The following is an 11,901-nucleotide window of genomic DNA, read 5'->3' on the forward strand; positions in this document are numbered from 1 at the left end:
AGCTGCGGGAGGTGGTGCTAGTCCTTAAGCTACGATCCTAAACATCACCCGGGAACTTGCTGGGAACGCAAATGCCCGGTGCACTCCGCGCTGAAGGAGGCGGGAGCTCGGGTTGGGCCCGGGCTGTGTGAAGTAGCCGGCTAGGGGATCTGTGCTTCCTAAGCCTGAGGACTGGCCGAAGCAGCTGCTTCCGTCGGAGTTCAGGAAGGTGTCCCCTGGGCCGAGGTGACAGGAGTGCAGGCGTGCATTGTGGATCTTTGGAACGGATTGCTTTCGTGGGAAATCTGGGCGGAGTTTGCAGTGAGTGTGAATCCCGGATTCCCGGGAGATCCAAGGGAGAATGGAAGAATGGATTTCCTTTTTGAAAATACAAGGACTCCCACCCAGAATAGGAGAAAGTTAAAGCCAGCACCTGTCCCGGGCTTTAAGGACATGTCCTCGCTGTTGATTGGTTAGAAAAGCAGTAACCCAGGGGCTGGTTACGGGGAGCCAGCTGAACGGGGACGCCATAAGCAGGACCCGGAGGCTTTGCCTGTCTGTGACCCCCTCCTCCGCACAGTGGGCAGGATGTAACTTTGATAGTGCCCTTCGGGAGCACGTCTTCGGGAGCACGTCTTCGATGTCACCATGCCTCCCCTGCTTCTGTTAGCACTCCCTCGCTTTGTTTCTGATTCATCCGTAATACGTGCAGGTGACTTGATTGAAGTGGAAAAGGTAAGTGGGAGATCCTGTAGAACTAGAAGTGATATTTAGATTATATATTTTTCATGGTGTTTCAACCCAAATGCATTCCATCCTTGCTCTGCCTTGCCTGCCCTGTATTCACCCAAGTCACCACAGACCGCAATTTCCTCTGTAACCTCTAAAAGTTGCTTATGGCTGTGCCGCTCTCTAGCATTTATATGTCGTATAATGCTTTGGGTTGTGATAGCCTCTAAGTGTTTTTTTTGAATGGTCTGTAAGTAGAAGACTAAGTTATATCATATAACCTTACTAGAGGCTCAGTGCATGAAATCTGTGCAGGGAGGGGGGGGTGGTGTCCCTTAGCCCAGCCTGCACCCTCTCACAATCGGGGACTGCTGGCTCCTAGCTGCTGGCCTGCCTGTCTCATTGCCCCTAACCCCTCAGCCTGCCTGCCTCATAGCCCCTAACTGCCTCTGCCTCGGCCCTGCCTCCACGGATTCGTCCAGAAGGATATCCAGAATGACGCCTGGAAGGTCGTTCAGCTGTCTGGTCTAATTAGCATATTACGCTTTTATTATTATAGATAGCAAAACATGGTTATAATGTTGGGTTTTGTATGCTTATCCTTTACCAACATACTTTGCTGGATGAACAGGTGGGTAATCTACCATAAGTGATTAGGGTCCAGCTCAGTGACTTTAGTCTGGGTCCTCCCTCAGCAAATGTGCTCTTATCAGGAAATGGGGGCAGCGGCTACAAAGTACTGCTTGATTTGTCAGTTGCCATGTAGAAGAGGAATGCAGCTTTGAAACATAATAGTGTTCCAAAGGATAAATTCTTATTTGGAGCTGTATTTTTCTGTGGCCAACGCAGTATTTCTGTTACCAGTGACTGGTCCCTTGATTGCTATTTATGATATTGTTTGCATGGGCAGATGCATTTTTATCTTTATCTCAGGATATTGAGAATGCTTCCCGTACATATTCGTCACCACCTCTAGACCCAGAAGTCCCCTGGAATGGGTAGATATGTTGCTTCAGTAACTCATTCAGAAAATTGTCTTCCTTTAGTAAATAATTCTCACCATGGCCTCGACAGGAAATAAAGATATGTGCTTTCATTGGCAAGCTTTTATTCCCTGCTTTTCCATGAATCTATGGCATCCTTTTTATTGACCTTTAAGGAGTTTACTTGTATGAATAACATTTATTGAGTTATATTGCAAGGACTAGTACAAGACCGTGCTCTCAGAGAGTTTGCATTCTAGTGGAGAATACGGACAAGAAATATAATTTCAGGTCATAAGTGCTATAAAGCCCCAGAGTGTGTTGGGATGTATAGAGGGTGGTCATTGTCTGAAGACGACATTGAGCAGAGACCTAGATGTTAGGAGTGAACCAGGTGAACTGGAAGGGAAGGACAAGTTCAGTAGAAGCCTTCGGCTTGTCATGCTGGAGGACTAGGGTAGTTAATGCAGTTATGCTTTGCCATCATGCCTTGTTGGCGGCAGTGAGGCAGAGAATGGGAAAACATCAGGTCTTTGCTGTAAATGAATTCTCATAAAGTGCAGAGTTTAGCTAAGCAAATAAACTGTTTTCAGAAAACTTCACAGATACAAAGTAAATATCCTCAAGAAATCATTGCAAAATGCCTTCTCCCCACCCCCTTAGAAATGTGAAGCTCAGGTGGAAAAAGAAATTGGATAAATATTTTGTGAGGAAAAGTAGTATGAGAATGCATCGAAATTCACCATGGAATGTTTTAGCTGGCAAATTAACATAGATCGAATCAGGCAGAAAGGAAAAGATAAAAAGTTGCAGAAGTTCTTTGAAATGCAAACAGTTACAAAAAGAGGAGTTCTAAAATGTGTAAAATGGCAACAGTGTTGAAATAAAAGTAGTTTCCGCAATAACCATTTTCAAATAAGTAGCATTAATCTAGTATAAAGATTATTTTGTACTTATGTGTAATAAGATTTAAAAAATAAATACTAAATTACATAGATTAGAATTAAACTATATAGATTAGAATTAAACTATATAGATATTTGATTCACTATAAGACCTTCCAGTATCTCACAAGTTACGAACAGGAGTTATTTTATAATGTAAATGTAGAAGGTGCAAAAGATTGGGCTACATTTGTGTTAATTTTGATTCCTGTAAACTGCTGTTAAAAGAAATCTGTTTTCTTTAACAATACTTTAAAATTCTGGCAGTTGCAATTATGGGTAAAACAGAATATACTTTATATACAACAGATTTAAGATTCTGAGGTTTATAAGGGTGAAAGGAAGAACAATTTTAAGATAATTCAAAATTTTACTGAAGGATATAGAAAGGATTGGAAAGCATAATGCTCTTTCATGGAAAGGATTAATATTTTAAAGATGCCAGTTTTCTCTCTTTTTTGTAGTCAAACATCGTAATAAATGCTATCTATAACAATAAAAGCGTAATATGCTAATTAGGCTGGATAGCTGAATGACCTTCTGGATGTCATTCTGGACACTCTTCCGAAAGAAGCCGCAGCAGCAGGGGCCAAGGCGAGGTGGTTAGGGGTGATGAGGCAGGCAGCCGAGCACTTAGGGGTGATGAAGCAGGCAGGCAGAGTGTGGTTAGTGATCAGGCAGGAAGGCAGGTGAGCAGTCCGGAGCCAGCAGTCGGACATCCCCTGAGGGGTCCTGATTGCGAGAGAGTGCAGGCTAGGCTGAGGGACTCCCCCCTACCCCCCTAACCCCCCCAGCATGAATTTTGTGCACCGGGCCTCTACTTATAAATAAACGGACAGGAAAGGTGATAAGTTAAAAAATTGCGTGGTGTGCCATGGTAGATCCAGGCTCCTGGGAGAAGGTAAACTGGACAGATTCTGCATCATATGTCTGGCTTTAGCCTTACTGAGAATTTAGGAGTGTTTTCTGGGATTGTCAGCCGGCAAGGCCAAGTCAAAGCTCTGGGAATATGGCAGGGCTGTAATATGGTCTAGGCACCAGACATCCGGTGGGAATATGGTCAGAAGGAATGGGCTTGCTCTTGATTTTTTTGTGCTTCTAAAGTCACTCTGACCAAACTCAGGAGTCAGTCAAGTTAGAACATGTCTGTGGGTGAAATGACCCAGGCGCAGGCACTTACTTCATGAGCACAGCCTCACTTAGGCTTTACTAAATTTCAGATGCTTCAGCTGCAGAGCTGATGACAGCTCCGTGTGGTGAGGCACCCTCTTGCCATCTGGACTGCGTCCTCTCCAGGGCTCATGCACAGCTATTTAATGCGATCTTCTTTTCCTGTGCTGGATCTCCTGTTTTCTGAAGCACATGTTTTTCTGTTTTTCGTTTGTCAAAAATACCATAAACTAAATTAAAGCACAAATAAGCTGGGAAGAAACACTTGAAATGTATTGGTCCTCCCAAAAAGGTTGAGATTGTAAATTCATAAATAGCTCATACAACTTATTAAGACTAAAACAAATATTCCATTTACAAAAGGATAAAGGGAGTAAGGAACTTGTAGAAAAATAGGTAACACACAGGAATAATTCAACATAGAGGAAGTGTAATTTAAAACAGGAATAAGGTTTTTAAGTTTTTGCAGGCAGGATAATCCCTACTTTGGGTAGACAGACACACTCATTTACTACTGTTGCTATGGCAAATTGCTGCTCCTATTCTGGAGAGCATTATGACCATATATTTGAAAGAAACACACAAAAAAATAAACAAATAAAAATGTTCAGATTCTTCATCAGTTTATTCTAAGTTAATTTTTTTTGACTTGAAGTATTTTAGTAATCTTCATTTTGGAGAATTTCACTTTAAAAGTTTTATTTACAGGAGTGTATTTAGTAACAGGTGCTAATAGTTATTCATTTATATTGCCCTATTTTATACAATATTTCTTTGTAATTTCAGTCCTACAAGATTATCAATTTTGCCCCCAGTTTACTTCGGATCATAGTCTCTGACCATGTGGAATTCCCAGTGCGCCAGGCAGGTGAGTTGTTTTTTTTTTATCTTTATCAACTTATTTATGGTGAAAGTAAAAGTAGAGTTTTATTTTAATTTTAAACATATTTGATTTCTTGAAGAAAAAAAAAAAAACGCCAGGAAATGCACAAGAAGTATTTCTAATGGCTTAAAAAATCACTTTCCTTTAACCTGGAACTTTAGGGGTAGATACTGAGTTCTTAAATCTCTCTTAGCTTTTTCTTTTTTTCTTTATTTTCTATCTGTTAATCCCTTGCCTCTGTAACTTCGCTGTTTTCCCCGTTATCTTTCCTTATTTTAAGAGCTTCATCTCCCTAATTTTTTATGATTCCTGGAGGCCTAGCGTTTGGGCCCACAGATTAATATCATGAATTTATATATGTGAATTTATATATGTGAATTTATGTACTCCATCCGTGTATCAGATCATGGAGGTGTAAAGTATTGCATAGATGTTCCTAACCACGTGGTGAGGGAGCAGGACTTTTGCTTTAAACATGAAACTTACCTTTAAGTCTATGGGACCTGTGGTAGATTGGGAATGGGAGGTGGAAGAGGGTATAGGGGGAATAAATGGTGATGGGAAAAAAATGAAATAAAGATTAAAAAAGATAAGCTGGCCATTAGAGCCCAAAAGGTAAAAAAAGGGAGAAAGCCTTGGAAAATCATGAGTTCTGAAAAGATAGTAACTTCAAGATAAAGGAGATAAAATAATAATACAAATTAAAAAATAGTTAAAAGGGCTTTTAATAATTATTGAAGTGACATATACTCATTGTAAATAATTTGGGCATTATAGAAGAATACCAAGAAGAAAGTAAAAAAAGCTACTCCATATTCATTACTTATAAATGAGCATCATTAACACATGTGCATGTGTTAGGGTATAGCAATTGATGATGTTTTGTAGAAATGGGGTTATACTCTACGTGCTGATAAAAGTATTTAATTTTACTTGAAATAATAATGAAAAAGTAAAGAATCATTCGGTTTTGGGAAAATATAACACTATGTATGATTTCCTGAAAGATCCCTTTCTAATCCCTTAGATTAGAAAAAAATCTATAGAAAACATTTGTATTGCAATTTTTACTTTAATAAGGTTTGTAAGACTTCTATGTAAGTTTTTGAAAGCATTACTCTCAGTTTTATTTAATTTTTGTTTTATAAAATAGGCTGTTCTGAAACTACATTTTGCTATTTTAAATAATCTAATTAGGGCCATTCTGAAGTTCCTATGAAAGCTTTGTGGAAGTAGTATTTTTAAAGATTTTAAAGCAGTTTATTAAACTAATGTCTTCTTTCTATGGCATATAAACACTAAAGAAACACAGAATTTATACATTAGATTCCTCTTAATCTCACCCCCAAAGATAGCTGCCATCAATTTAGGGGCATGTTCTCCAAATCTATTTCCCCCCCCATAGCTATACTGGCATTATTATTATTATTATTATTATTATTATGTTGTTATTCCTCATCCAAGGATATTTTCCATTGATTTTTAGAGAGAGTAGAAGGGAAGAGGAGAGATAGAGAGAGAAACATCGATGTGAGAAAGACACATAGATAGGTTGCCTCTGGTACAGCTCCAGGGCTGGCGATCCAACCTGTAACTGAGGTATGTACATGCCCTTGACAGAAATTGAAACCTGGGACCCTTCATTCCCAAGGCCAATGCTCTATCCACTGAACCAAACTGGCTAGGGCTATGCTGGCTTTAAAAAGTAACAAAGATCTGTTTATATTACATATGCTATTTTATAATTTCCTTTTTAAAATTTAACCATTGATGCTTAGAGAATTGTTCCATGTCAGTGCATATGCATTTCTTTGTACAGAACTGCCATACTTTATTTAAACAATTTGATGTTAATAGACATTTCCTTTATTGACCCTTATTATTGTTGTTATAGAGGCAATGCTCAAATGAGCATCCTTGGACATAGATCTCTGGATACTTGTGGGAATATTTTCATAGAGCAAATGACAAGAAACGGAACTGCTAGGTCAATGGATCTTAATGATGTTAACATTTAGAATTTTGAATCTTATCACCAAGTTGCTTCTGCTACATTTTCTATCAATAGTGCATTAGAATTTGAGGTTCCCCATATGATCACAAAACCATTTTAATCCCTATAGAACTGGACTTGAAAATAAGAAGCAACCTTCAGACAACATACACACATGGTAAAATCATGCACTTACTTATAATTCAGTCATTAAATGCTGTTAATTTTATAATTAGAAAATATTTTTATTATGGGCACCATACAAGATGGCCTATATAAAAGACACATTGTAAGATTTATAATTGCAAGATTTTCCATTTTTTATTGGCTGTCATGTTTAACTTTGAAGGGCTTAAGCCTTTCATGCTCTGACAAGCTGAATAAAGTTATCTTTCTGGTACTGCTATACTGGCATTTTTTTTCTCTAATTTAGCTGCCATTTACTTGAAGAACATGGTGACACAGTACTGGCCGGACAGAGAACCTCCCCCGGGAGAAGCAATATTTCCATTCAACATTCATGAAAATGATCGCCAGCAAATACGTGATAACATTGTGGAAGGAATAATTCGGTCTCCAGATTTAGTGAGGTACATTAGACTATATCTACATGGTTAATAGTAGGAAGCACAAAATATATGCATTGAGCGGGGAGGTTGGATTTAATCATCATCCTCAAGTTTGGTTTTTAAAAAGGTAAATTAATGAAGATGGGCACTCAGAGAATACTGTTTTGCTGATTTGTCTTTGCTTTTGTAATCCTTTGCAATATTTTGGGAAAGATTCAGTTGCTTTAAGTTGCCACAAAAAAGGGTTAAGGCAAAAATCGTCCTTAGTTAAAATTGTTGTATAAATCCCTGCTGTGGAAATAACTATGTTCTTAGTTATGATCTCTTGACTTATTTCAGTCTGCTTTTCTTTTTCCTGACACAGAGAAATTGACTTCTGGGAGTTTTAACCTACCACTTTTCTTAACACTTGGCCTCTCTTTCCATTCATTTTTATGAGCTGAGTATCTTTTCCTTTGGAGGAGACAGGATAGAGTACGTATCAACAGAAGAATCACCTGTGGTTTTCTCACATTCGGCTTAGGTGCTGTAGAGCACTGCTGCCCGGGAGAGCGTTCTGCAGGGATGGGAATCTCCTATATTTGCGCTTAGCCGTGTGGCTGACATGGTATCGAGTGCTTGAAGTGTGGCCCGTGTAGCCGAGGAGCTGAACTTTTAATTTAACTTCGATAAGTTCAGAGTGTGCACATGTAACTAATGGCGGCCCCTGTCTATTGGACAGCACCGCTGTAGAGTCATAAGGATTTTGCAGTCTTAAAACAGGAGAAACAAACTCTTTCCAACCTGAGCTAGTAATTAGATTTCTTTTGAAAATGGGGGAGGGAAATAGATGAAACTGAGGTAGGGGAATGAAATTGTTTAATGTCAAGAGATTAGGTACAACTTTCCTCCTTGTGTCTAATGTACATTATGACATAAGCAGGAGAAAGGGAAGAAAGTGTGAGGAAGGAACAGTGAGGAAGGAGAAGAAACATTACACTGCTCTCGGTACAGTTGCTTGGTCTGCTGAGAGGAGAAAGTAGGTGTACTGGTGAAAGAAAACCACCATTATTCTCATTGGTTGTCCAAGTGCCAAGCTGGGCAGTGGCTCCCCTATGGTGTAATCATGGATCTATTTCTTGTCAAAATCTTTACATTTTCAGATATCTCTGAGTCTTGCAGTGCTTCTACCTAGTAATGTAGGAAAGGATGCCGCTCATAGCCATCCTTTGCTTGGTTGCAGTGAGAAGAGGGTTGGGAGGGTCAACCTGAAGATGAAATCTTTAAAAAGGGAAAGTTTCAGTTTTCTTGCATACAGATTTGACTTATTGGTTGTTTGCGAACAGCTGCTGGTGGCCCAAGGGGAGACCTTTATAATGAGACAGTTCTTTGTGGCTTTGCTTCTGTTATGTCCTGAAGCCTTGACTGTAATCACCTTGAAGAAATATTTTTAAAGTTTATATCAGAGTTTTGCAAAGAAAAATTTTCAACAGATTTGGTTAACATAGGAAAGGGCATTATTTTGTTTGTTTCATTTCAGTGAATCTAAGTTATTGGCTGTTTAACTCAACACACATGTTTATTTTTTTCACTGTGGAATCCTAAGTTAGCCAGGCTCACTTTCTGACCTTTTGCAAATGACCATGTAAGGACATATTGATAGTTGATAGAAGAGATATTTTTCTTCTCCCCTGTATTTAGGATAAGATTGTTTGAAAGGCTTTATTTGTTTTTCTTAGGAAAAGACCTGTTCTCTTTATTTTCAGTAAGTTGAGCTACTGAGGTTTGTCTTTCTAATACTGTTCTTTGTCCTCCCTCCCAGATATATAACTATATCATGTAGGTAAATAGGACTTAAAGTGATTTTATGTAAAATATTAGGGGGTCTTTGAAACCTGATATTTATTAACCACTTAGATTTTGGACTTTCTCTCCCCCCACCTTTCCCCCCCTTATAGAGTCCAGTTAACAATGTGTCTCCGTGCCATCATTAAATGCGATTTCCCCGGTCACTGGCCAGCAGTAGTCGACAAGATAGACTATTACTTGCAGTCACAGAGCAGCGGAAGCTGGCTTGGCAGTTTATTATGTCTGTATCAACTGGTGAAGACATATGAGTAAGTTGATTTCCATTGGCTAAAAATATCAGCCTTGTGGTACTTAAAAAGAATTAAATTGCATAGACGGGTTGTGCTGGGTGTTCTGGGGGGATCAGGTTAGTTTGGCAAATGGTGGATAAGCACAAACATGTTTATTTACTACAGTTATTTAAAGAACCTTTAATCTGTTAATGTACATGCTAATCTTTGAGGCAGTGATATGGTATGATATTGCAGTGCTTTTCAAAAATTATTTGCTAGTTTCAGAGAACTGCTTAGTAACAGCTTTCCTGGGGAATTCTGACACAGAGGTATCTTAACATTTGTCTTCAAGTGAGCACATTATTAAGTACAGCAAACATTTAACTTTTTGGAGGCAAAATAGAAAATATTAAAGTTTCTTTGCTAGTGACTGTTTTGCATAAAAGCTGCTTGGGAGGTGGGAGACAAGTACGACGTTTAATAGCATTGCTTTCTGGTTTCAGAGAGGATTGCTACTTACACACGCAAAGTCCTGTAGACCTTTTTACAAGCTGGTTAGTTCATGCTCTGTAGAATTTTTAGAAGATATTTTAGATTTGTGGTAATTGAAGTGACCTAATGGCATGTACATTTGTAAACCACTTTAACGTCTTAATTTAGGATATTGTGAGAAGGAATGTATTTCCCCACATTATTTGTTATATAAGAATATCTATTTAAACAGACATATCAAATTGTATTTTATAGGAAGGATTGTGATATGATGAAAATTAAATTAAATAGTAGAAAAATTTATTTAGGAAAGCCACAAAATAGACTTGAAACTAGTCTATTTATTTATAGTAAGATTTTCGGTATTCTGCCTAAAAGAGGGATGTGTTCTTTTAAAGTTCTTCCAAGTTTATTCTAACAATTCAAACAGAAAATTTAAGCCAATGGTTGGAATGTTTTTGTTTGGCTAGCTCTATATAGTTTTTAAAATATGTATATATTTTTTCATTATTTATTGTTCTTTTGCAAGGGGGGGGGCAATTATTTTTCTCTCTTTTTGTTTTTGCTCATGTAGATATAAGAAAGCAGAGGAAAGAGAGCCTCTTATAGCAGCAATGCAAATATTTCTGCCTCGTATTCAACATCAAATCATGCAGCTCCTTCCCGATTCCTCACATTATTCTGTGTTACTACAGAAACAGATTTTGAAAATCTTTTATGCACTTGTTCAGGTAAGTGTCTATTGCAGAAGACAAATTTGGGGCCTTGCTTTTCTGCCTCATACATGGAAGATGCTCAATAAATGTCAGTTATTGTTAATATTTCTTATATATTCTCACACGTATTTCTTTTAAAAAAAATCCTTATGGGAGAACAGGCTCACAGAAATTAACCTGATTGTGCAAAGTTATCCGAGTGTCAGAGCTGAGAGTCAATGTCTGTATGGCTTGTACTCCAAGGTCTGAAGTGCTGGGAATGGGAGAACCAGGGGAGTTAACTGCCCTGGAACCTGATTACTTGACTCATCTGTCCATAGCATCTGCCTGTGAATTAGTTATGATTATAGGAGAAGAGGAAGGAAAAGAACATACTCCCTTTTAGTGGGAAATCATACTGATGGTAGTTTGTTTGCATTTGACCTAATTTAAAGCTAACAAAGTAGTTTTGCACTTTCAGAATATTTCACTTCAATAAAAATTTATATTTTTAGCCTTTTAACCTTTTAATAGAGATAGTTTGAGGCAGATTTTGTTTTCAGCTCAGCCTTTTTTGGGGAGAGAGGGAAGGGAGAAGGAGGCAAATCTGAGGAGAGATAAGAAACGAGGATACTAGGAAAATATATTCTCCACCCTCTTTTTTTCAAGTAATAGGGAAGGGAGATGTATGGTGCCTTGGCCTCTTTATTAAAGCACTGCTCAGAAATTTTCCTCAGGAGATCACTGTACTCTGAGGCAAGCGTTTAGTGAGATGTTTTGCCATTAGATATAGTAACATCCCATTTATTCCCTTTTCCACTGGGAGAAGTATAGCCAGAAATCACGAAGTCAACCAGAGGCTGATGAAATAATTGTCCCCAAACTTCTATGTCTACTTGAGCTAAGAGGGCAAAATCTAAAACGTTTTTTTTTTCAACATATACATGCTAAAAACCTAAAAAACTAGTGAAAAATCTCAACATTTTAAATGATTTTGGTTATCTATTATATGCTACTAAAGTAGTATGCTCCTGCTGGGTATCCTTGAAGCACATTTAGAAGGCTTTCAGAGGTATAATTACAGTGATAGTGTAAGTAAGAGGTGATTGACAATTTGGGAAGAGGCAGAAATATATATGTTTTAAGAAGTATGATACAATTAAATTGACTTTGTCTAGCATTTATTACATACTAGAGGCCTGGTGCACAAAATTCATGTGGGGGGGTTGTGTGTCCCTCAGCCCGGCCTGCACCCTCTCCAATCCTGGACCCTTGGGGGGTGTCCGACATCCCTCTCGCAGTCCCGGATTGCTGGCTCCTAACTGCTTGCCTGCCTGCTAGCCTGATCACCCTCAACTGCCCTCCCCTGCTGGCCTGATCGCCCACAACTGCCCTCGCCTGCCC

At 38.6% G+C, this 11,901-nt stretch overlaps 1 protein-coding gene across 1 annotated transcript in view; it reads left to right on the top strand.

Moving 5' to 3' along the window:
• Window positions 1-71: 71 nt before the first annotated feature.
• IPO8 (importin 8) overlaps window positions 72-11,901 on the top strand; it is a 58,421-nt gene continuing 46,591 nt past the window's right edge. Inside the window, exons 1-6 of the mRNA XM_015566632.1 lie at window positions 72-78; window positions 170-300; window positions 4,592-4,673; window positions 7,115-7,271; window positions 9,188-9,346; window positions 10,377-10,533. Of these exons, the coding sequence (XP_015422118.1) occupies window positions 72-78; window positions 170-300; window positions 4,592-4,673; window positions 7,115-7,271; window positions 9,188-9,346; window positions 10,377-10,533 (693 nt within the window). The remainder of the gene's footprint in view (window positions 79-169; window positions 301-4,591; window positions 4,674-7,114; window positions 7,272-9,187; window positions 9,347-10,376; window positions 10,534-11,901) is intronic.

The sequence above is a fragment of the Myotis davidii genome, unplaced genomic scaffold (assembly GCF_000327345.1).
Source record: "Myotis davidii unplaced genomic scaffold, ASM32734v1 scaffold902, whole genome shotgun sequence".
In the NCBI taxonomy this organism is placed as follows: domain Eukaryota; kingdom Metazoa; phylum Chordata; class Mammalia; order Chiroptera; family Vespertilionidae; genus Myotis; species Myotis davidii.